Here is a 25924-nt window from a genome sequence, read left to right as displayed (position 1 = left end):
TCTAACACACTGGGCTCTGGATTCTGGCAAATCCGAGTAAGTGGCCTACATGACTAATGAAAGGTTCCTCATCAAATACATGGACCCAGAACATCTTGACCTTCCAGGAAGTCAATGCCGATTTGATTAAGTCAATGCACCCTCTCAGGACCACAGAGGGTAATGGAAACATTTTAATACTGATAAGGCAAAGATGGCAGGAGAGAAGAAGCTATGTGAGCAATAATGAAATGGAACAATTCCCATAGCACGTATAAATTATAGTACGCTGTTTCCTGGAGAATCGGCCATGATGTCTTCTGAGGTATGTACTGAGCGTTAACTGCGGGCCAGTGCCGATGCCAGCTGTCACGGACAACACGGAGTAACTCAGGCCGGGGGCATGCAGATGATGCCAGACTGCCTGGGCTCCAGTCCTGGGGCGTCCACTGAATGCTCAGGCAAGGCTGTTCCTCTGTTGGGACCACATGCCCCTTTCCCGTAGAATGGGATAGCAATCAGACCTTTGTTCAAGGGGCCGTCGTGAGGACTGAATGAGATGGAGTACAGAAAGTACGCAGCAAAGGGCCAGGCATGCACCAAGAGTTTGATATATACGAGCTACTCCTTTTAATCAGATTCTGTCCTCACGATCTATATTTGGTTTGAATATAGTTCATAGGGCCATGGTCTCCTTCAATACAGGAGAGTCAGCATCGGACGTCACCGATTGAGGAAAAAACAGAAAAGGAGAGTGACTTTCTCAGGGTTGTGGCCGAGTGCCTCCCTAGCCACGTCTCTACCTCTTGCTTTTCTAAAAGGAACGAGGCACTTACCAGCTCTCCGAAGTGTTTCATGGCATATTCTAACACCCCGGCAGCTGCCTCTGGTTGCTGTAGCTTATTATTAATGCTGGGAAAACAAAAGGAAGAGGTGGTTACACTCAACATGTCGGAGGGTGGGAGGCGCGGGGGTCTTTGCAGGCGGATGGCTCACCGGCACGTTGGGGACAACATTTTGCAGATGGAAAGACAGCACTGATTGTGTATGACCACCCAGCAAGCTCAGCCTGAATGACTTCATCTGAGGGATGATTTCATCTTGATCCCACACTCCTGGTTTTGAGGGGGCAGCGTCTGGTAGACAGGAAGCCTCTCTGACTCTGGGGCCCTTTCTCCAACCAGCACGGACTGGTTTCCTCTCAGATACTGTCTGTCAGGCAGCATGTGTCTGTTTTCTAAAAACTACAATCCGGGGCCCCTGGGTGGCTCAGTTGGAAGCGACTGCCTTCGGCTCAGGTCATGGTCCCAGGGTCCTGGGATCAAGCACCGCATCGGGCTCCCTGCTCAGCGGGAAGTAGGCTTCTCCCTCTCCCACTCCCCCTGCTTGTGTTCCCTCTCTTGCTGTGTCTTTCTCTGTCAAATAAATAAATAAAATCTAAAAAAAAAAAAGAATCTACCAATAAATAAATACATAAATAAATAAAAACCACAATCCCTGGGTCCCAAATTGGCCCAGCTGTAGAACACAACCAGACGAGGTCCCTCTGCACTTCTAACTCTCACTTCCTCTCATCAGTTGCCTTCAGGAATAAGACACAGAAGTGGCGCTGAGGCTGGGTCACCCCCGTTCCTGACAGAGCACCCCAGGGACTGTGGCTGTGCAACCATCTCGACTGCGCCCCTGACAGAGCCCATTTCCTTCAAAGCCGGACGCTTCCTTAGACCCTCTTCAAGGACCACCCCCGCCCTCTGCAGCGGGAAGCAAAGGGACCCCACCCAGGACCACGTGCCTGGCATCTGGCGCGATGATGTTTTTCACTGACAAGGCCCTACTCTGCTGTCATCGGGCAGCACGTGGCACCGGGACCGACTGGGGGACTGTAACGTATCGGGACAATTGGGCAGTAGCAGCGACGGTCTGTGCCTGGAGCTGGTTAACCAGAGAGGCTGTGGAGAGGTCCTGGACGCTGGACAAAGCAGGGCTGAGACCCTTGTTCCAACAGGAACGTACATACGAAGGGAAATGGCAACGAAGCCTACGATTATGTTCAGGAAGGAAACGAGGGACGAAGTAGGCCTGAGAAAGTCACGGGCCAACAGTGATGTTATCTGTTCACAGGTGGGGAGCAAACTGACAGTCCAGCTTGGGAGTCTAGACTGTTCTAACGAGCAAGGGATCCAGTTTACTGCCCTAAGTACAAACTGTCTATTTGACTAGAATTAATTTTTAAGTGGTTTTGGGAAATTCCAGGATTTGGGTTTATGTGGTAATATGGCAAGAGATTGCTGGGATAAATACTGTTTTTTAAAATTCAAATTCCACCACATTTATTCCAATAAAACCATGAAGGAACTGCCCATAATCTGTCAAACCAGAGAAGTTAACATTTGTGAAAGTAATAATCTAATGCCTCATGTTTACAAAGCACATTTCAAATAATCTTTCCAAGCTATCACTCCTTTGACCTCACACATGCCCGAGAGAGTGGGCAGGAAAGGTATTATCAGTCTTGTTTCACTCCTGGGGAGACTCAGGCCCGAAGGGGCTGCAAATTTCCCCAAAGCCCACCATGAATGGGGACAGTCCCCGTATGATCTGAAGCAGTCTTGTGACGCTCCTTTGGTGAGTACGAGGTGAAGCAGCTTTGGATGCAGGGCCAGAAAGCTTGGGCTTATACTCTTGGAGGCCCAGCTCTGCTACCTATAAGCTGTGCGACCATAAACAACACATGTAAATATATATAATTATATAGTCCATGTATTCTTTTTGGTTCCAGTGTGGATTACTGGGATGGCCGTGGTAGAAATATTAACTGCTCTGGTGAGGAAGACAATGTGTTCCTTGCCTAAAGCAAAAGAAGTTAACTCTAAGAATCAGACATAAAAATCCAGGAGTTCCAATAAATGTCTTCCAATCTTGTGTTCTGGAGCATATGCTATCTTCAAGAATAAATTATAAACACTGCCAAAGCTTGCCTCACTCGGGACAAAGCAACACAAAACTGGAGACAAGCAAAAGGCTCTCCCCACTCCACTCTCCCACTCATTATGTATAAAAAGGAGAGCTTTACAACAAACTGACCAAAATCAGGAAGTAGTGGTTAGGAACCTCAGAGGAAAAATATGAATTTTACCTTCATATTGCTATAGCTTTGATATCCCTCTTCTAAGGGCAGACCAACTTAAGTGCGCAAATTAAAAACACACAAAAAAACAACCCAAACTCATCAGATGGCCCCCACTCCTTTAAGGGAAAGTCCAAGTAAGTCACCTGCCTGATGCCTCCCACCTAAATGTGGGCGGAGGCAGGGGAGGGTGCAGAGCCCAGTGAGAAGGAAAGAGAGGGGCTGGGTTCCTTGGGGGAACCACCGACCAGGCCTTTAGCAACTGCCAGGAAACCTGGAGGTGTGCCATGAGACTCCTGATAAGCTCTGTCCAAGAGTACGGACAATCACTGCAACATTACAACTTCGACTAAATGGACTAAAACATAACCATGAAAAAGGGGTGGGATCAGTCGGAGAAAGGGTCCCTTTCAAATGTGAAATCCCTGGCCTCTGAATCGAGGACCTGAAGGAAAGGAGACGGTACACACCTACGGTCGACTGTTCAGAGTAGGGATTTTAAGTTACCCAGCTGCTATCCCCATTTATTCTTTCTTCCTCCCTGTTCCCCCTTTATTTTCCTATAGGATTTTCTCCCCAAGCTCCATTTCTCTCTTCTTGCCTTCCATGGAGTCCCCCACGTGTGCTCTAAGGCTGCTGGAGGGCGCAGCTGCTCAGGCAGAAGTTCTAGAGGTAGGTCAACAAAACTCCTGGTTGTTTGGGACCTTTGCTTTTTCTCCTTCTCCATGACTTCTGGCATTCCACTGTGGGAGGCAATGTATTATAATAACAACAGAAAGATACCTAAATTTATTGAGAGCTTACTGCATGTACCAGGCACTGGGCTTACTGCTTATATGTATTATCTCAACTCAATGAAGTAGACTCTAATATTAATATTCCCATTTTACATATGAACCAACTGTGGTCCAGGTCACAGGCTACTGTACCATTAAAAAGGATCTTAAGTAATAACTAAGGGTGTGCTGTAAGCTCTGCAATGTAAGCTCTGCCTTAGCCTTCTACCCTCGCATCAGTAGGCACGCGTGAACAGCTATGCAGTGAAGGAAAGCAAGGATTGGACGGCGTGTATCAATTAGCTAACTCTCTCCCTACAATTTGCCGTGCAGGAGAAAGCAGCCCTGCCAGGCTTTCATTTTAACTTCCTCAGGGATGCCGTGGCTGACGCTCCCCTCTGACCCCTGAGCTCCCATCCCCTACTTCTCCTTCCCTTTCAGAAGCTGCTGCTATGCCTTGAGCCTCCCAACCAAATGGCCAGCCAGGTGGCCACAGCGGGCTTTTCCAAGGCAGCCTGTTTGAGGCTGCCAGGCTCACAGAGCCCAGACTGCAAAGTGTGGGATAAATAAGTGTCTGTTGGAAACTCAGTAGTTAAGTGCCCAGTCTCCTGCCTACTTGGGTGACACGCGGCTGTCCTCTGAAATAGTCCCCTTTTAAAAACTCCGATGTGGTTTTATGAGACTGAAGGGAAAGACTGGCTCGTGGGAGGAAATCACCTTCACTCAAAGCCCCCTTAATGATGAGCTCTTGTTTTACAGGGCAGCTGGGAGTTTTCTATAGTCCATTCTCTAAACACTCCCTTGCGTGCCCCTCAGTCTCTCCCTATTACTGCTGCAGGTGTAAACAGGGCAAACCGTGCCAAGCCCCGGCTCAACGACACAAACCAGACCCCACTGACATCAGTCCAGGTGAAAAGATCTCACAACAAACAAGCTGAGGGAGTTGGAGGTTAGGCGGCAACGTGCCCGAGCACAGTGTGCTGGAATGACATGTTGACGGATTTCCCATCTCTGGACGAGCGCTGAGGCCCCAGGAAAAGAGAGCTTTGTGAGCTGGTGGATGCTGAATCCCACGGCTGTCTTCACGTGGCAGTGGGTCTGTCTGCATTCTGCTCCGTCTCCAGCAGGAACAGCAGTTGAGAACTGACATGAATCTTCAGAGCAACCAGAAATGGCCTCTCCGTGTAATAAATCCCAGCGCCCACCACTGAACCCGGTGCTAGAGGGACCGTGAAGAGACACGAGCCAACACAGTGAGGGAGGACAGCAAGAGGGGAAGAGGCGATTACAGCACTTTCGCTCATTCCCCACCTCCCCTTCCCCACCCCAAGATTTAATTTTTATTAAGGGAAGCTGAGTTGAGAACCAGAAACTGGGAAAACTCCTGGCAACTGAGGGAAACGCCTTCTAGAGCCGTGCCGAATTAACGAGTAAGGACAAGGAACTGCCTCAACGCCTTCCCTAGCACACGGATTACATCGGAATCTTTCCCCCCCACCCCCCACCCGAAAATTCCTCTTCAGAAGCAGGGAAAGTGCTAGGGTGAGTAAGCGACTCAGATGCGAAGGAGCGTCTCTCGTGGCCCCAGCAAGAGTGATGGCTGAGGAGCTAGGGCGGGGAGGGGGGCCTGCTTACGTCTCTGTGACCCTCCCTTTCAAGCTTTTCCTCAGTGCTTCTCACGTGCAGGATGAGGCTGAGGCCTTAACGCTGACCCACAGCACAGCAGTAAGAGGGCTTCTGGCTTGGCATCCAAATGACCTGAGGAATTCTGTTGTTTCCTGAAGGGGTTTCGAAGTCATTGCTCCATAGGCTTCTGGATTGATGTCAAATCCAAAGTAATTTGGCTGGTAACTAATTCCTTCTTGTATGGCTCGTCTGGTTATCGACCTCATCTCTTAGCCTCGGTGCCTCGGTGACCTTTAGGCTATTAAGAGCAAAGCCTGAGCCTGTCGGAAAGTCAGTCAAATAAGAAGCATCTGCGGTCACATCTGGGGGACCACTTAGGCTTTCCTAGTGCTCCCAACAGGAATTTATGAGAACATTATGCACTCGCTTCCCAAATGGCTCTGGGCCTTCTTTCTCCTGTCTATTTCTAGTGCAGACCACAGTCTGTGTTTTATTTGGTTTCCTGTCAAGTAAGAATTCTCTGAATTCCCTTAGCGCTAGGCTGGTGACACATGCAACACAGCTGACAGGGACCCTGGAGGGTCTAACCGCGGAGCTCCTGACCAGCCAAGATGAGGCCAAGCTGGACACTGCTTTGGGTCCTCACCACTGCATCGAGCAGTCTATCTTGCTTCTCTTATAGAGGGTTAACTGCTTTAGACACCATTCCCTGTCCCTTCTCCGAGCCCCGAGACTTAGCTCTGTGCCCCAAGCATGATTAAAAACAGAACGGCTCGATTCCTGCACAGAGCCAGGAAGATCTGAAGCCGGCTGGGCCCCGATGTCTTTATCAGGCAATTACCCTGGGACTCTGGGGAATTCAAGGATGTGACAGCCTCTCTCTGAATAGGGTAAATGAAAAGCAAAAGGAGAGCGTGAAGACAGAAGGCAATGTGAGAGCATCTGAAGTGTGACATGGAGAGGGGCCGCGAGGGACGATTTAAACGCAGGAGGAAAGTGAAGGCAGGCTGGTTGGCCTCAGTCATCCACCGAAAGCCACAGTCAGGTGATGACAATAGCACCCCTGGCTCTGTTAGGGTCAAACTTCCCTTTTCTGCTTCAGGAACTTAGGAAAAGTCACTTCGATCCTTTCCTACATATTAACAAAGGGAAGTCCAGCCTCGTTAGGAGGTTTCAAAGCCGGGACATTCGGCGTCCCTGGTGCTCTCCAGGGCACAAGGCACCAAGATAAAAAAAGATTTGACGCAGAAGAGGGGGCTTGCCCTGGACAATCAAATGGGTTCCTGACGTCTCAGTGCAGAGCGTAAGAGCTCTTGCTTGGTCTCCACCCTTTCCCTCAGTGAGAGTTTAAATGGTACGTCTGTCACAATACCTAGAGGACATGCTAAATCTGTATGTGAGAAAGTGGGAATTCTCAAGAATAAAAAAAGACAGAATGCTAACAGCTGTGTAGGGACAGAGATTAGGGACAGGGGAGACAAAAATTCCTATCTTTCCAAGACTGTCTTTTTCTTCAACTTCACTGCAATTTAACCACCTTTTTAAAAATACTGTTTTCAACTATGCATATTCTACATAAATAAGTGGTGAGCAGAGCATTCATATAATTTTGTATTTTGCTTTTTCACATAACAGAGATGTTTCCCACTTGATCCAGTCCTGGTAATTACTTTTAACCTCCATGACTTCATCCTGCCTATACGGCTCCCAAGCCTGTAGATCGGTCTCCCGGGTGCACCTTCCCGGAGGCTGGTGGCGGGCGGCACTTGCATTAGGTGCGCTGCTCAGGAGCACTCGGCGCTCTCCCGCGAGTGATACGTGACCTGCCCAGTAGAAGTCTGCAAGGCCGGCTCTGGGAAGCAGAGCGCCCATCCCCTGAGGATGAACACAGCGCTCAGCGAGAAGCCGGCAAGCTGTCCCGTTTGACACATCACATCCAGGCACCCCCGTGGCTGGACGTGGGGCCCAGGTGCCCGAGCACAACCCAGTGTAAGGCACTGTGAGGCCGCGTGGCCCCGGAGTGTCAGGGCACACAATTTGTGCTGCCCGGGTTTCCAACCCAGGGGCCTGTCAGAGGCATGCTGTAAAAATGATGAATGGCTGTCACATTTCCAAGGCTCCGGCTGATTTAGGGAGCCATGGGCAGACACATCACTCCCAGCATGTCAGCCAGTTAATTACTTCCAACTTTATCTTTCTTGTCAACACTTCTTGACAAATTGGCCATTATCTTTTTATTCTACAACAATGAGCACCGCTCCTTTTCTGGTGATGCCTGGAGGTTTTTCTCCTTAATGCTTCTTGGGATGCATCTCAGAGCAATGACGAGCTCTGAGAGAGACGAGTAGAAAGAGGAGCTGTCAGGGAGGGAACAAAAGTGGGCTGGGCTGCTCGGGTGAACCCAAAGCTCATTTTCAACTACCCTGACTCCCAAGCAGAGTGGACATTTTGGCTAACATCCTGATTTCCCGGCTTCCCGATATCCAATGAGCTCTGACTCCGCCCCTTATGGGCATGAAGCTGGGACACGAAAGGTAAACGAGCTGGCTTCTAGTGATCCGGCAGCGTTGAGCCCTCCCCTCGTAAGGGGGTAAGCAGAGGTGAGATGGCCTTCTGCTCCACTAGGGAGAGAGGTCGCGTTGTTGAAATGCCGATGCCCATTCTTGAATCAGGGAGAAGGGAAAAATAAGCCTGCTTCTGGGTCAGGACAGGCTGATAGAAGATGATCAGGACACGCTATCATTGGGCTACCAAGATTCATAGCCTATGAGATGACCAAAAGCATCTGGAGAGACCAGTGGGGTCACCACCCGCACAGCTAGCCGACACTGGACAAACTGTGTCAGAGGCGGGTGTGGGGCAGAACCCAGCACCTACCGCATTTCATCAGTTGTAAGACGTGTACTTTAACATCTCTGAATCATGATATGGCATATCATTCAAGGTTTCGGAGCACTGGGACATGGTTTAATTGCCAGCAGTAACCCCCGCCCGCCCCAGCCCCAGGGGTACATAGAACTCAGAAGCAGGTCCTCTAACTCACCGTTTAAGAGAGGTCCCATTAAATCTCAAGGCACCCCGGAGGGTGAGGGAGACACAGCGGAGGGGCAGACGTTTACTACTGAACTACCGCAAGCTTCCCCCTTTGGTCTTGGGCTGCAATGAAAGACCCTCTGTCCTTTTGGTCAGCTTTACGAGAAACCCCAGGACTCCTCCCTTTGTCCCGCTCCTCGCTGATGGCCAGCTTTCTGCGCTGAAAAGCACCTTTCCTTGGGGTTTCAAAGGTGCTCTATAAAGACAAGCTGTTGTACAGTGAAGCTGTAGGAAGTCTTCAGAAGAGCCAGAAATAAATGTATGCTCTGCCGGTGACTGGCGAGAGACCTGACCTCTTGAGTCTGGCCGGATGTAAGAGGGCGTTACAGAAAAAGACGGGGCTTGGGAGATCCGGTCTGTGCTCACGCTCTGGCCGCACAGGGGCTTCCCTGGTCCATGCACCCTCTTGCTGCATGGAGCTGCCCCCCGGGGGGGACAGATTCCTAGAGGCACACTGCACTTCTGAAGTCAGCATGAGCCCAGAGGCTTGGAATGTGTTTTTGTCGAGAAGTGAGGAGCTTTGAGTAAATCCTCACCCCTCTGGCCAGAGTGCTTTTGCTTCCAGCAGAGGTAGGGAAAAGAACAAGACTGTGTACCTTTTCTGGAAGCCAGGACACAACGGGAAAAGCAAAACTCATACTTCCAAGCAACACAGTGGTGACAGTTTGGGAACACGTGTTTAGAATCATGACAGAGTGGGTTTTATACACGCTCTAGCCCCTTGCCCGCAGACTGCAAAGCCCAGGCCCGCGTGCCGCTAACTGGTTGCTCTGGTGCAACCGGCTCAATTTCTCTAACGTTCTCAAAGACCTACGGTCCCCTCTCCCCGTTAGTGCGGCCTACGTCAGGGAGGCAGAGGTCCGGCCTGAGGGAAGCTCTGCAGTCCCAGGGCAGCTGGATACCAACGTGTGGTCTTATCCTGTACCTCGGACAGGGTCTTGTCTCCAGCAACAGTGACTTTCTGCTATTGCCACGTAATGGGCATTTCATCCTCTTTCGGGGACAGCAAGATGTGTCAGGTTCCTGGAGAAATTATGGGGAATAGAGCTGCCCAGAGATGCAGCTGTTTTTATGGGGACATGTTACTTTGTTCTGTCTTCAACACATGCTGCTGCACGTGGCCCCCCCCGGCCACGATGATGGTTCACTAACAGGCTGATGCAGGTTGAAGTAATTAGATCTGCCGGTTACACAGGCCTCTGCAAGAAGCTAGAGCAGGACAAAACCCTGCCCCAAACGCTCTGTGGTCCTCCTGCTGGTCATCTTCAAATGTAAAGAAAGAGGGGTGAGACACAAATCAATGGTTTCCAGGGAGACAGAGTGATTATACAGTAAGGACGCTGCCTCCAGTTATTGATTAAAATACAAGGTTGAACCAAGTGATCTCAATGCTTCCAGTTTTCACTGCCTTTGATTCTGTAACTAAGACCTACAGAAGAAAAATGGACTCGGAGCAGGACAGAATGTGCTGGCCAATGATGAAGGCCTCACCATGACAAAGTACTGCCAATGTCCATGGAGAGAGACTCTAAGTCTCCATGACAGATGTTTATGTAGGCAAAGAGAACCTTCTGTTGGGAATTCATTCTTTCACTTGACAAGTTCCAATGAAGGACCTTTTTGGTCTCAGGCTTTGTGCTAAGAGCTAGATGTTAGAACTACAATGATAAACACAACAGATAAGGTCTTTGCTTTCACAGAGCTTACAGGTCAGTTAAGCAGATATGCAAAACAAAAAAACAAACCCCAAGATAAGTGCTGTGAAGGTAAATACCATGAAGAAAACAGAGCGCTTAGATGGAGACTAACGTTGGCGGCTTAGTTTAGATTTGGGAGGGCAGGGAGGGCTTTTCTGGTGAGGTGATAATTATATACCTAAATAATAATACCTTTTTTAAAAAAGATTTATTATTTGAGAAAGAGAGAGAGAACAAGCAGGAGGGGCAAAGGGAGAGGGAGAGAGAATCTCAGACTCCGCACTCGGCATGGAGCCAGATGTGGGCCTTGATCTCACAACCCTGAGATCATGACCTAAACCAAAACCGAGAATCAGATGTGTAACCGACTGCGCCATCCAGTCCCCCCTAAATAATAATACTTACTATTCACTAGACACTGACTATGTGTCTGCCACTACTGTTTCATGAGCCCTACGTATTTTTGAATCAACTTCCTAGTTAAGTATAACACACATATATACACAAGTATACATAGGGTACAGCTTGATAAATCATCACAAAGTGAAGATACCCTGGTAGCTGCCTCCCAGACCAAGAAAGAGAACACAACACACAACAGAGGCTTCTCCTGACCACGGCTCCCTGCTCATCTCCAGAGGCAACAACTATCTGACTTCTGACACAATTGGTTGGTTTTGCCAGCTTTTGAACATCACCTAAACACTCAACATGATGTTGGGAGATACATCTATGTTGTTGCATGCTATGGGAGTTTGCCCTTTTACTGCTGAAGACTACTGCACTCTATGAATATACCACAACTTATCCACCTGGCCGCTGAAGGGCATTTAGGTGCTTGTTGGCTCTTGGCTAGTATGAGTGTGGTGTTCCTACAAACGTTCTTGTACATGTCTTTGGTGCAAGTGTGTTCGCATTTCTGTTGGGACTATACCTAGAGTAGAACTGTACGGGGTTTGTTCAGCTTTCAAGGACACTGACAGATTGCTCTCCAAACTGGTTTTCCCAATTTACATTTCCGTGGGAAGTATATGAAAATCCCCACTTGGCTACTGTCAGTGTTTTCCACTGTAGCCATTTTAGTTGGGGTTAAGTGGTGGCATGTGATAGTTTTAATTTGAATTGCCATCATGACTAATGAGCTTGAGCAGCCCTTCATGCGTTCACTGGCCTTGTGGAGATCCTCTTTTGTGAAGTAAGTGCCTATTGACATCTCTTGCTGATCTTTAACTTGGCTAGCTTTTAAAAAATTGTTGGGTAAGAGTTCTACACATCCTCTGGAGACAGTGTACACAGAGGTATGTACCGGAGATCTCTCCCTGCCTTTTTACTCTCTTCATAGTGTCTTCTAATGAACAGAGATTACTCCTTTTTTTGCATTTGATAATGCTTTCTTGGATGGTTAGTGTTCTTTGTATCTTGCTTAAGAGATCTTTGCTTATCCCAAGATGCCAAAGATAATATCCTATGTTACCTTCTGGAAGCTTCAGTTTTTACCTTTCACATGTAGAACTCAAACCTCCTCTGAACTTGAAGTTTTGTGTATGGTGTGAGGTAAGGGTCAAGAGCCCTCTTTTCCCCCGTAAGGCTACCTAGCTGACCTGGAAGAACTTACTGAAAAGACTATCCTTTCCTCCCTGTTCTGTGGTGCCCCCTTGTCATAAATCAAGTGTCTACATATGTGTGGGTGTTTCTGGACATTTGATTCTGCTCCATTTATCTATGAGTCTATCCTCATGCCAACACCATACTGCCTTAATTACTTACGGTAGCTTTATGATAAATTTTGTTTTCTAGTAGTTTAACTCCTCCAAATTTAATTTTCTTTCTTCTTTTTTTTTTTAAAGATTTTATTTATTTATTTATCTGTCAGAGAGAGAGAGAGAGCACAAGCAGGGGGAGTGGCAGGTAGAGGGAAAAGCAGGCTACGAGCTGAGCAGGGAGCCCGATGTGGGGCTCAATCCCAGGACCCTGGGATCACCAACTGAGCCAAAGGCAGACGCTTAATCTACTGAGCTACCCAGGCATCCCCAAATTTAGTTTTCTTATTGAAAAATGCCTTAACTATTTTTTTTTTTTTAAAGTTCTTCTTCTTCTTCTTTTTTTTTTTAAAGATTTTATTTATTTATTTGAGAGAGAGAGAATGAGAGAGAGAGCACATGAGAGGGGGGAGGGTCAGAGGGAGGAGCAGACTCCCCGCAGAGCAGGGAGCCCGACGCGGGACTCGATCCCGGGACTCCAGGATCATGACCTGAGCCGAAGGCAGTCGCTTAACCAACTGAGCCACCCAGGCGCCCTTAACTATTTTAATCCTTTGCTTTATTTAACCAAAAATTCTGTGAGGTAAAGTAGTTATGATTTTCATCTCCACTGCACAGATCTGTAAACCCAAAGAAGTAATTTGCCTAGGGTCATATAACTATCAAGTGATGGAAAGGGATTAGAACCCAGATTTGCCTGATTCTAGACCCAACTATTTCAAGTCCTTCATATACCGACCGCCTCCTTAATCCTCAAGCCAGATGATCCCTTCAGGGCATTTAATATGAATGCGTTAGATTTCAAGAAATCCTAATCTTGTTCTGTGTTCTAATCTTGTTTGCCAACTACAAAAAGCCACTTTCCCAGTGAGGCTGAGGAAAACAGAGCAACAAGAGGTAAAAGCTGCTTAGATTCCTTCCAGAGATCCCTCTGCCTCCAGAGTAGCAATCACACCCCTCACACCCAGGTCCCTCGGGCCTGGCTCCCCTCCACCTCTCAGCTTTAACTGCCCCCCCCCACCTTGCTCCCAACTCTTAAGCCACACTCAACTACTTGTGTCTTCCTACTAAGTCAAGTTCTTTCACAAAGCTGCACCTTGCTCACGATGCTCCCTTCCACCCCTGGCTACCTCCTCTTTTTCTCTGAAACCTGGGGATCACTCACCTTGGGAGGCCTTCCCAAACTCATCTGGGTTGGGCGCTCCTCCTCCTCTGTGCCCCCGTCCTCGTGTCACCCTGTCCTAGAGCCCAGCTGTCTGCTTCTCCAACTACACTGTGAGGCAGCTGAGGCTGGGCCGGCACGGTCACCATGCTCTGCAACTTGCATGCTGACTCACAGAACCGGTGTTTGCTACAAAGTCTGAGGGGGAGCCGAGACAGACTCTTTTGCCGGGTGCCATAATGAATAACAGACTCTAGGAGGAGGCCGGAGAGAATGATTTCTAACCTGTCCGGAATGCACTCTTCGGCAGAAGTGGCGAATGAGAAGCTTAGGGAAGAGATGGATGTACCTTCTGGGATGGATGTGGGCTTTTAGCTGGGACAGAAATAGGCTGGAGTGACACAAGGTCAGGTATGAAATGGCTGCATGTAGTAAAGCAAGCTGGGACGCATTACAAGACTTTAGGAGAAGTAAAATACCATTTAGTACACAAACTAACAACAAGGCAGGTTCTTCTGAGCTGAATTCATTCAATAAACTGAGAGTTTGGTGCTGAGGGTAGCTGTTTCTCTCCCTCACCAATTTTGCCAGTGATGGTTTTAACAGCAGGCAGGGACAGGAATACATTAGAAAGGAGGAGTCTCTCTAACCGGGACATTTTCAAGAAAACGAGACCTGACACTCCCATCTGGGTAGAAGGAGAGACCACCTCGAGGCCCTTCCCTGCTCTGTAATCCCCAGGCTGCTCGAACGCGTCCAGTCCTTGGTGCTGGCCCGAGGCAGCGCAGCCCAGATTGTGAAGTCCTTGAGAACTTTCAGGCTAAGTGAGAGCTCACTGGCTTTTCTCATCCAGAATATAAGCTTGATTTTTCATAAACATCTTTCCCAGGAACACCAAGCTGACCCTCTTTCACCACCAGCAAAACAGAGAAAAGGAAAAACTGCAAGGTGTCCAACACAGGTTTTCCAGATTTTCTCAGTTAATTCCCATTTTTATGGTCACTTTATTCGCTGAAGGGCAGAGAAGGGAATAATAGCTTTTTGGAGAAGGAAAACCGGTCTAGTCTGCCACATCCTTCCTGGTTTTCTCTACTGGCTTAGCTGTACTCAAAACAAGGGTTTACTTTTCCTTCTTTCAGAAATTCAGAATCTAGGACATCGCAGGGTTGTGGATGTTTGGAGGACTGATAATCTGGCATGGGAAACACTCTTAATTTGCTAAATTTTTTTAATTGGGGTGGGGGTTTACTGACATTTGGGCAGCTTAGTTGATGTAAGAAAATCTTCAAGTAAGGAAAGCCTCTGTCTCCAACTTATACCTCATGTTAGAAATTGGTTTTCAGAAAATAAATGTCAGAGAGCAGGCATTCATGCAAACAGCTAGATGCTTCTGATCCAAACTTACGAACCCCTAGGACGGATTGCACCATGGGTTGCAAATACAAATGACTGATTCACTTTCTGCCCAAATATGAAAATCTATTCATAACAGTTTCCTGTTTGGGCCGGGGAAGCGGCCACTGGGAAGAACAAACAAAAAGCTGGCGGGGAATCCATAAAGCCCCACTGTTCCGTGGTACTCTGTCTAGCATGTTACTGCAGGGGAGCCCTAAGATGGCAGGGTCACACATGATGCTCCACGTGGCTGTGTGGGTCGCGCGGCACAAGCTCAGCGTCGGCCGTCGGCTAGGAGATCGACTTGAAGATCCTCAACGGGTTCAGCAGCCCGTCGGATGCTGACAGCTGGGGCTGGGTTCGAGTTAGTAAATGCCGTGGGGCAAACCGCAGCGCCCAGCTGGGCTGAGTATTTGCGTCAAGAGAGCGGGGACTGGCTGCCAATTCTGAACAGGGGCTGACAAGTTGCTAGAGGGTGCCAGCCATGTCCTGACCCCTTAGTGGGCAAGGAGACTATGGAGAGGAGAAAACAAACCCTGATCTACCCGAGCCACTCCCGCTTTTTCATTCAGAAGGGAAAAAACTGTTTGGTAATTCGAGCCTCCTGAACAGAAACGGCTTTCTGGGGAGCCAGAAGTCCCAACTGGAAAAGGACTCTGGGGGATCATGGCAGGGAAGGAGGGTTGTCAGGTATCAGGCTCGTGTGTGAAGGACCCACACCGGATGGCAACAGTACGAGGACTGTCTCAGTGGCTCTGTAAGACGGAAATGGCAAGGGTATGTTCCAAAGACAGAGTCTTACCGTCTAAGGACAGAGGGACCTCTGTAGACATTCTCAGTGAAAAACTCATGTTAAGTATTTAAGGTTTGCTGAAATCCCAGGCTTTTCCCATTTGTTTTCAAACGAGTAGTGCCCTTCAAACACAGTATATGAGAAATAACAGTAACCCTATTTTCAGGGATATATATCACACACAGAAAATAGCTTCAGATTGGCAGACTATATTACATAGGACAAGGGAAATGAGATTATAAACATGGATTTATTAGGTGACGGGGATTCCTCTCCCTATGATTTAACGTACTTTCCAAGTTTTGAAACACAGGCCAAGGATGGGCCTGTTCTCTGTTGTGCCTACAGATGGATGGAAGCGTGTATGACCATCCCAGAGCCATGTCCGTCACTCCTGAGTTTTTGTCCCTGCTGTCTTCTCCGGCACCTCCTTGTCAAATGCCAAGTGTGAGAAGCTAATGCTGGCCCACTTGTTGATGGAGAAAGTACATACAAAGCAAGATGACTGAACAAATCCTGTGGATACAAAGTCTTTTTCTGCTTCCTAAGAGGCTTAGTCTTTCTATTTCTAGAGTTCTTCTAAGTTGGAGATTTTCAAATGTGACACAGTGTTAGATCTAGGTGGAATAAGGGTTTTGTAAAACACTGAATGATGATCAGAGAAAGGAATAACTAGCCTTGTTAAAAGCACACTCAGCAGGATGCCAAAATATACCAGATCCTCATACAAACAGCATGGATTACATTAACAGGCCTCCCTGGGTGAGCGGGGAGTCTTATTTATTCCCAACTCTCTCTGCCTATCTTAGACTCGCCGCATGGTTATGTAACCTTTAGAATGGAATTTGGAAATCCTTCTGACCCTGCCCTGCTCGCTGATAGAGCTGAGCGAGTGGCTGGCAGGGGCATAATCTAATAGGCAAAATTGGAAACACACAAATTCACAGTCCTCTTGTCTTAGCCCAGAGACTATGCAGGCAAGGAAAGAAAGACTCACCCCTGTCTTCCTCCTCCCCTCTGGCCTAAGTTTACGCTGACTTCACCCAACAGGCACCTGACCCTCCCAGATGAGCTGGGAGGGGCTAAAGCACCATGCACGGCCACAGTGGGGGTGGAGGTGCAGGCAGCAGATAATATTTAAGATGCTGAGTCTGTAGAGTGTTCAGGGAAAGAAAGGAAAGGTATAGGGAGCCCAATTAATTTGCAGTTTTAAACTCAAGCTTTGACAAAGGCTAAGAAAGAGCAAGGGAAGAGAAAGCAAGAGCGTGGTTAGCCCATCCAGGGAGAAAGTGCATACTTGTAATTTGCTCCAGCTTTGCAGACCTCAGCTGGGCATATCCAGATCCCCAAAAGGAAGATCATTCTTCACCCAGGCCCAAGAAAGATGCTGAAAAAGACTCTCTCAGGGGTGACCTGGCTCTGCATTTTCATCATGGCCTTTGTCAGCCCCCCAGCGTGGCCACAGAAGCCCCCGAAACGCAAGACACCCGTGCAGCTCCAAGTGGCCACCTGCTGTGAGGAGGCGAAGGAGCTCAAGGCCCAGGTCGCCAATCTAAGCAGGCTGCTAAGTGAACTGAGCCAGAAGCAGGAGAGGGACTGGGTCAGCGTGGTCATGCAGGTGATGGAGCTGGAGGGCAGCACCAAGCGCATGCAGTCACGGCTCACAGACGCGGAGAGCAAGTACTCGGAAATGAACAACCAGCTTGACATTATGCAGCTGCAGGCGGCCCAGACTGTCACCCAGACCTCGGCAGGTAAGGAGAACATGTTCATCTACTACTCATCATCTTCTTGCTCAAACGGCCGAGTGTCTCTGTCTGTAGCATGGTTTCTACATATCTTGGCCATCAGATCGATGACAGGGGGTTCTTTGGGGTATATTTTCCTGGGTATGTGCCACGGCTCTAATGTTCTGTACATTTCTATAAATTGGTGCCTGCACCATCTCTTTATTCACAATATGTTTCAGCATATGAAAGGTATGAATTACCATCCCGGAGTGCAGAGAGACAACGTGGTTTGCCCAGAGTCACATCGAAAATCTTAGAAACAGGGTTCAAGTCTCCCTGATTGGTCCACTTCCTTAGCCAGAGCTGACAGGCTGTGCCCTCAGTCTCAAGGGAACAGGAATGAACACCAAAACTGTAACATTTATTGTTCTAGAAGCCAAATTCTGTCATGTCCCGAAGATTTAGTGGTATAAGCATTAATGGGTTTCGTGTCTTGTTTGCAAACTTGACTCTTCCCACTGGCTCAGAATTAGATGTAGATGTTGCCTAGAGCCAGATGAAGAATTCCTTTGTGTTCAGGAAAAGGACAGGCTCCTCGAGGTTCCCTGCTTCTGAGATTTCTATTTCTTCCCATGATCTCAAATAAAATTCTCCCATTATAGAAGAAAATGCAATGTTGAGATCTGGATTTTCAGTGGCCCCGAACTAAGATACATTTAATGTTTTCTAAAATAATTTTCAGTTTCTAGGTAGACTGGCTTAGACTGGCCAAGGTCAATTTACTGTTCAGAGAGAAGAGATCTGGGTTTCTGAAATCATCAGGAAATTATTACTTGTAAGGAGAATATCCTATATCTATGTCACTTATTGCTGATATAAAAATTTTTGGTCACATCATAGACCAAGTCAAGACACGACAGACTAAATCACTGGTTACTCTCAGTTCAAATGAAGAAAAAGCCTCAACATGAAATTGAGCTTCGACATCCCATTAATAAACCACCATGTATAAATCGCTTTCTAAGCATGTACTTCCTGCCCCTCAGTGTGGGACTAGAATAGAAAGGTATCCTCAGGACATTTTCCAGATAAGTGGGTCCTGATCTGGCCTGTGAAATGAAACCAGACCCGCAGGAGAGCAGCCAGCTGGGAACCTGCCCCTGCCACCCCCGGCTCCTCCAGTCGGGATTTGCTCCCCTCCCAGCAGGGAGTTTCTTGGGGGTCAAACAAAGGCAGCTCTCCTGCTGTGCCTCTTCCTCTTCTTGCCCAGGATATTGTTCCTCAATTTTCTTCTCTATTACCAGGTGCTGGGTCACCTTCATACTGTTTTAGTAGATAGGCCAGCGGAGAAAGCAGTAAGTTGATGCTTTCATCATTACGGAAAATGAAGGGGTTGATGGCGAAGGCACGTGCCTCCCCACCCCCTCCTGCAAGACGCTCTGCCTGGGATGGTTCTTGGCAGAAGTGCCGCCATCGGTGTGTTCTTCTTGAAGGCCCAGTGCAGGGGCCACCAAGGAAAGAATCCCAGACACAGAGGGTGGGAAGCCTCTCCTGGATAGCAAGGGTGCCCGCTCTTTGAATCCTATCAGGAAAGGCAGTTTCTTCCGGGGTGCTCTTTGAGATTTGCAACATGGAGACCAAATCTGGCATAAGGCAGTAGCCCCTGGGCAGCCAAGGAAGCACTTAAATCAACCCGAGTGAAAACCAGCCTGTCCAATGCTCTCGTTTGCTTGTTTTAATAATGCCGCCAGGGGAAGGCCTCTAAGCGTTCCTCAGGGTGTGTGCATTTCCATTTGAGAATTGAGCAGTGTTAGATGAAGTGGGGGGGAAATAAGATGTGAAATCTATCTCCCTTCATTAGGGTCCTAGTAGGTAATCTAGATAAAAAATAGCTAATTCTCATAGGTAAAAATAGCCATTACCTCTGAAAAACCACCACCAACCATCACACAAACCAACCAACTAGGCAAACAACCAAAGCAGACCCTACTCATGACTTATGTGGTAAGAGAGGCTGTCTGTCCCAGAAGCTGAATTTATTAAACAGGAGCATCTGTTATGTAGCCATCATGCATTGGAATGTTTCCAGAATTCATGGCCTAGAACCTCAGCAGGATAATCGATTTCAGAGTTAACCTAAAACCACCCGTTTGATTATCCCACTGATGCTATCCAGGTGAAGGGCTTTCCTACCCCTCAGCCCCCCAACCAGTGAAGCCAAAATACACCCCCTTTTGGTCTCCCAATGCCTACACCTCTCCAAAATCCAGACACGGCCTAATAATGAACACTCATGTGATTATCGTGGTAGAAATGAAGTCTCAGTTTTGAAACTCTCAACTGAGCTGCAACACGGATGCCCACCTGCCGTGGAGCCCCTGGGTTTGGATGCTCACCCCTGTGGTTTGCTCCTCTTGTAGATGCCATCTATGACTGCTCGTCCCTCTACCAGAAGAACTACCGCATCTCTGGAGTGTACAAGTTGCCTCCTGATGACTTTCTGGGCAGCCCCGAGCTGGAGGTGAGGTCAGCAGAGCCCACTGCCCAGGTGCTCCCATCTGTCCTCCGCCCCCTCAAAGGGCTGGGGGCAATGAGGCTTGTCACAGTAGAAGCAAAGGGAAACTCAAGACAGAGAATCAAACATACTAAATACCAGAGAGCTAGCCACACACTCAATTTGGGGGGGAACCTCCCCAGGCATCTGTTTTGCCCCTTCAAATCATTATCAACCAAACACCAAATCTTCTAACATAGATTAGATAATTCTATAACCTCTACCCAACTAGCTGACATCTCTTGCCACGACCTAGAGCAGTTACTCTTTGGGGAAGGAGAAAAGAGAGAACATGTTGAGAGCATATGTGGATTTTCTCCTCTTCCGACAAGATGCGCACTTGCCCCCATCCTCAATTTTGACAATTCTTCCCCAGCAAACCACCACCTCGCTCCTGCCGGCCAACATGGCCAAATAGTGGCCGTAGTGAGCCAGCATGACTATGGACGTGCACACATCCATTGGCTCTGCAGAAATGGGAGAAAGGTGGTGCGGCCCGCTGCCCTCACACTCCCCTGCCCGCCTCTGTGAGTCCCTGACTAGAGCATCCTCTCCGCCACAGGTGTTCTGTGACATGGAGACATCAGGCGGCGGCTGGACCACCATTCAGAGACGGAAGAGTGGCCTTGTTTCCTTCTACCGGGACTGGAAGCAGTACAAGCTGGGCTTTGGCAGCATCCGTGGGGACTTTTGGCTGGGGAATGAGCACATCCACCGGCTGTCCAGACGGCCAACCCGGCTACGTGTGGAGATGGAGGTGAGCACGAGGCCTCGGACCAGAGCAGGCTGCCACACACAACTATGCACAACTCTGGGGGCGCCCTTCCCATTCTTGTTCACTATAGGCTTGTGTATTTTTTTTTTTTTTTTAGATTTTTTATTTATTTGACAGAGAGAGACACAGCGAGAGAGGGAACACAAGCAGGGGGAGTGGGAGAGGGAGAAGCAGGCTCCCCGCTGAGCAGGGAGCCCGATGCGGGGCTTGATCACAGGACCCTGGGATCATGACCTGAGCCGAAGGCAGATGCTTAACAACTGAGCCACCCAGGCGCCCCAGGCTTGTGTATTTATTATGATGGTTTTCCTGCAGATTGCAGTACAGTTGAGGGAGAAGAGATTTTTTCCTGTTTTTGTTTTTTTTCCACAAAAGCAAGACTGCAGATACACAAGAAGAGGCTGGACTCCGGCCAGAGCAGAGGAATCCCCAGTCAGCAGGGCTGAAATGCGGCGGTGCCTGCTCTGGCCTGGGGCACAAGCTCCTGTGTGTGCAAACCGTGAGGGCCGTGAGTGGCCTCGGAGCGCTGCTCTCCTCTCAAGCCGCTCTACGACATCTCCGAGGGGGATAGAGCCAAACACACACCTACACCTTCCAGGCAGGGCCGGGAAGGGTCACAGAAAGAGAGGCTAGTCAAGGCCAGCTGGGGACTCAGGAAGAGACGCATGGCCCAGGACCACATGAAATACATGTGCATGAAATGTGCTCAGCATCACTCATCATCAGGAAAATGCGAATCAAAACCCCCAATGAGATTATCTTCTCACACCTGGTACAATGGCTGCTATCAAAAAGGCAAGAGGCAGCAAGTGTTGGCGAGGATGTGGAGAATAGGGAACCCTTATCATTGTTGGTGGGAATGTAGATGGGTACAGCCGCTATGGAAAAGTCTGGTGATTCTTCAAAAAAATTAGAAATAAAATTCCCATATGATCCAGCAATTCCACTTCCGGGTATATACCCAAACAAAAAGGAATCAGTATGTTGAAGAGATATCCGCACTCCCATGTTCATTACATCATTATTCACAATAGCCAAGACATGGAAACAACCTAAGTGTCCAGTGACAGATGAATGGATAAAGAAAATGTCACATACACAAAAAGGAACATTATTTAGCCATAAAAAAGAAGGAAATGCTGCAATTTGTGACGACATGGACAAATCTGAAGGCATTACACTAAGTGAAATAAGAAAAAGAAAAATACTCTATGGTATCACTTACATGTGGAATCTTAAAAAAAAAACCCAAACAACCACCCGATTTCATAGAAACAGAATAAAACCATGGTTGCCAGGGGATACGGAGAGATAGGGAAACGGGGAGGCAGAGGCTGAAGGGCACACACTCTCAGTTGTAAGAGGAGCAAGTTCTGAGGATCTAATATACATCGCAGTGACTATAGTTAGAAGACAGTGTCATGTATTTGAAAGTTGCTGAGAGTAGGTCTTAAGCGTTCTCACCACACACACACAGTTAACAATGTGAGGTGATGGATGTGTTAATGATCTTGAGCTTGATAGTCATTCCATAATGTGTATGAAGGCATCATGCTGTACATTTTAAATATACACAATTGTATTTGTTAATTATTCCTCAATAAAATTGGGGGGGGGGCAAGGCATCTAAACTTTACTAATCAAAACCTATAGCTGCTGAAATTTACTCATATTTTTACATTTACACAATTGAGTAAACAGAGAATAAACTTTCCGAGACAATGTTAATGTTGAGGAAAAAAATGTTACCATAAACCCCACCCCCCAAAACTGAGCTTCTAAGTCGGCATCTGTGGCTCCCTTTACCCTTCTAGGAAAACTTGTTAGAGGGAGCAGCCGAGGGAAAGGGGAGAGCAGTTGTTAAAGAACAGGACACCCCCAGCCACGTAAGCTATAGTGTGCAGATTCTGAGCAGAACCAGTACTTCTCAAGCACCTCTTCTGGTGCAGCTGCAGTTGGGCACTGAGGACTCAGAGATGACCTCGGCACAATCTCTGACCTTAAAGAGGACAGAACCACCAGGAACCAAAGGAGAGCTCAGTGTCACCCCTGAAAGTAAAGAACGTTTTGTTTCATCCTCTACGATGTGAGAGAATAAGGTATGAGAGCTGCATGTCCACCTCGTAAGCACTGGCCCCCGTTTTTAATTTTCTTTCTGCTGACCTCAATCAGAACATTTTTCAAAAATGGGATTACTTGTCAGGGGCTGAGCAATGAAAGCACCCAGCTTTGATGAGACCGTTTCTTATACTTAAGGTGAGAAAGAAAGAAAAGCAAGTACAATGGACCGAATGTGTGTGTCCCCCTCAAATTCCTACACTGAGGCCAATTCCCAATTTGACAGTATTTGGAAGCGGGGCCTTTGGGAGGTGATTTGGGTCATGAGGGTGGAGTGGCTCACGGATGGAATTGGGGCCCTGATGAAAGACACCCCAGAGAGCTGTGCTCTGCTTTCTACCATGTGAGGACTCAGGGAGAGGGTGGTAGCATGGCAACCTGGAAGAGGGTGCTCACCAGCACCCAACTGTGCTGGTCCCTGACCATGGACTTTCCAGCCCCCAGAACTGTGAGAAATGAATGCTGAAGCCCCCTGGTCCATGGTATTTTGTTAGAGCAGTCCAAACGGACTAACGCAGGGTACTGAGATGTGGGGTGGCTCTGGAACAGGGTGACGGGCAGAGGCTGGGAGAGTTCTGAGTTGCGCACTCGAGAATGCCCAGAGTGCCGCGAATGGACTCTCATAGGCACGTGCTGGTGAGAGCTCAGAAAGAAAAAGAGAGCTAGGGAGAGAGCTTCTGTCTTCTGAGGGAACAGCTATGTAATCATGAACAGAACGGTAGCAGGAATATGGACGGTAAAGGCCATTCTGATGAGTTCTCAGACAGAAATGAGGAATGGTTAGTGGATAATAGAGAAATGGCAACTCTCATTATAAAGTGGCAGACAATCTGAATTGTGTTCGTGTTCCAGTGTTTCATGGAAGGTAGAACTTGCGAGCAGTGACTCTGGGTATTAGCTGAGGAGACTGCTAAGCAAAGTGCTGAGGGGTGGCTTGGTTCCTCCTGACTGCTTAGAGTAAAATGAGAGAAGAGAGAAACAACATGAATGTGGATTAAGCAAAAAGGAGCCAGAACTTAAAGATCTGGGAAATTTTCAGCCAACCCATACTGTAAGAAATGGGCATGTGTGTTTGGAAGAGAACACGGAGGGTATGGCCACATGAGGCTTTGCTAAAGGGATTAGTGTGGTGTGAACCACGGACCACATCAGCTGCTCCAGCAGGAAAACCACAAAACAAAATAAAAGGAAAGAGACAGGAAGGAATGAAGGAAGACTATCAAACATCTTGGGTTTTACAGGACAGAACTACAGAGCTATTTGGCTGTGAACATGCAATATTCTTCAAGATGAGAAAAGAATGATCCCGAGGTGGTCCAGAGATCATTATGGCTACCTGCTTGTTTTCAAAAAGGAGGACAATTGCCCTGCTTTTAACAGGCCTGGTGGACTCTGCCCCAGTGGGTCCAGAAGGCAGACCGTCCCCCAGAGGGCTTGGAGGGCAGAGGATCCAGCCAAAACGGATTACTCCCAAGCCTGGAGATCTCATGAATTTTGCCCTGTTTGGTTTTGGACTTGCTTGGGATCTGTTACCCTTTCCTTCTTCCCCATTTCTTTTAGAATGGGGATGTCTCTCCTGTTACTGCTGGGGCAGTGTATTCTGGAAGCATGTAACTTGTTTGTTTTCACAGGTTCGCAGCTGGAGACAAATTTTGCCTCAGGATGAATTATACCTAGGGTCTCATCCCTATCCCTGACTTAGATGATGTTTACATGAGACTTTAGAGCTGATCCTGGAATGGGTTAAGACTTCAGGGCGGTTGTGATGGAATGAATGTATTTCGCATTTGAGAAGGACATGCATTTTGGGGGGCCAGGGGAGGAATGCTGTGGACTGGATGTTTATATCCCCCAGAATTCCTATGTTGAAGCCTAATCCCCAAGTGATAGTATTTGGAAGTGGGATCTTTGGGAGGTGATTAGGCCACGACGGTAGAGGCCTCATGAATGGGATCAGAGCCCTCATTAACAAGAGCCCAAAGAGCTTGTTCTCTGCTTACCATCACCTGAATACACAGATAGAAGTTGTCCACTGGGCAACCTGTAAGAGGGTGCTCACCACAACTCAACCATGCCTGCACCCTGACCATGGACTTCCCAGCTTCTAGAACTGTGAGAAGTGTTTGTTGTATAAGCCCCCCAGGTTATGGTAATTTGTTATAGTAGCCTGAATGGTCTAAGTCAGCAGGCCACCAGCCCTTACCCTAATGCCACAAGCTAACCAAGTAAAAGCCAGGTGTGTGTGTATGCATGTGTATGTAATTGCTTAAGAAGCAATTACACTTACTGATATATATAAGCTTTGAGGAGATGCGAGTAGTTTATACTGTTTCAGTGTTAGTCTGGTTTGGGAATTACATGTGTCCTGGAGCAGACAGGTAAAAACGTCAATAGGTAGGGAGGGAATGAGACAGATTGATCCAGTAGCAAGAGAACAGAACTGTCAGCATAGCACAGCTTTTTAAAACAAAAACCAAAAGTAAGAAATAGCTTTGCAAAGACGTTTTTGTGAACCTGATTATTTAACCTGATTATTTCAAAGAGAATTTGAGGCAGTTGACTCAAATGTATAAACCAGAATAAACTTTAAGAAAGTGGACAGTGAAGGGAAAGCAAGAGTAGGAAAGACAAAATAGAGCTGGAAGGGGGGAGGGCAGCAGACAAAAAAGGTCAGGGGGCTGCAGTCCATTAAAAGTGGGCCAGGACTGAGCTGTGAGCTTCAGAGTGGCCACTGTGAGGAAGGGAGCTCAATCTATCACCAAAGAGCAACGCCTTCAACATGGGACCCAAGTGGTAATTCAGGGACATACGACCCCCCCATGGTGACCCCTGGGGAGGAGTTTCCACGAGGCCCATGCAGAGGACTGGGGTAGTACTGAGCACACATTCTCTAAGAGCAGCTTTGTCTAAGGCTGTTTCTTAAAACTTTCTGCAGTGACAATGATGGCAGGACATTGCCATGGTGCTTAGGAAAAGCAGTTTCACAAAAGCAGGTGGGAAAAGCCGCAAATGGAGAAAGAACACAATGGGAAGATGGGAAGACAAGTGAAGTGGGCAGAACTGCAAGCCGAGCTCAATCAGGCTGGGACAGAACCACACGGCTCAGAGCCCTGGCTTTGCCTGGGAGCACAGGTTTCTACTGGTTTGTGCTTAAAGTCAAGATCAATCTGCAGGGAATTCTGAGGACGTATTTTCAGCTATATTGGCTTAAGAGGTTAATGGCCTTCTTGAACATTTTTCCAGGGCTCTGACTGTATCTTCCTATTGCAAATCTGTATACACATTAATGCTTCTGTGATTGTCTCAAATATGGAGGAAACCCTGGGGTGGGACAAGGGG

At 48.0% G+C, this 25924-nt stretch overlaps 2 protein-coding genes across 3 annotated transcripts in view; one reads left to right on the top strand and one right to left on the bottom strand.

Moving 5' to 3' along the window:
- Positions 1-25924, bottom strand: part of MTOR (mechanistic target of rapamycin kinase) — a 121141-nt gene that overhangs the window by 42588 nt on the left and 52629 nt on the right. For both annotated transcript variants that reach the window (XM_032393713.1, XM_032393710.1), the window contains exon 29: positions 816-891. In XM_032393713.1, the coding sequence (XP_032249604.1) occupies positions 816-891 (76 nt within the window). The remainder of the gene's footprint in view (positions 1-815; positions 892-25924) is intronic.
- Positions 13144-25836, top strand: ANGPTL7 (angiopoietin like 7). Its single transcript, XM_032419221.1, has 4 exons — positions 13144-17162; positions 19559-19659; positions 20255-20537; positions 25829-25836. The coding sequence occupies exons 1-4, from the start codon at positions 16793-16795 to the stop codon at positions 25834-25836; spliced, it is 762 nt and encodes a 253-aa protein (XP_032275112.1). The 5' UTR covers positions 13144-16792.

Source organism: Phoca vitulina, unplaced genomic scaffold (assembly GCF_004348235.1).
Source record: "Phoca vitulina isolate PV1807 unplaced genomic scaffold, GSC_HSeal_1.0 scaffold2, whole genome shotgun sequence".
Taxonomy (NCBI): Eukaryota; Metazoa; Chordata; class Mammalia; order Carnivora; family Phocidae; genus Phoca; species Phoca vitulina.
This window is presented reverse-complemented; position numbering and strand designations above follow the sequence as displayed.

What these genes read in the sequence shown, in the direction of transcription:
- ANGPTL7 (XM_032419221.1), top strand. Translation starts at nt 16,793, where the DNA reads ATGCTGAAAAAGACTCTCTCAGGGGTGACCTGGCTCTGCATTTTCATC. An exon ending in TGTCACCCAGACCTCGGCAG is followed by an intron (nt 17,163 to 19,558) that starts GTAAGGAGAACA and finishes CTCCTCTTGTAG; the next exon opens with ATGCCATCTATGACTGCTCG. An exon ending in TGGGCAGCCCCGAGCTGGAG is followed by an intron (nt 19,660 to 20,254) that starts GTGAGGTCAGCA and finishes TCTCCGCCACAG; the next exon opens with GTGTTCTGTGACATGGAGAC.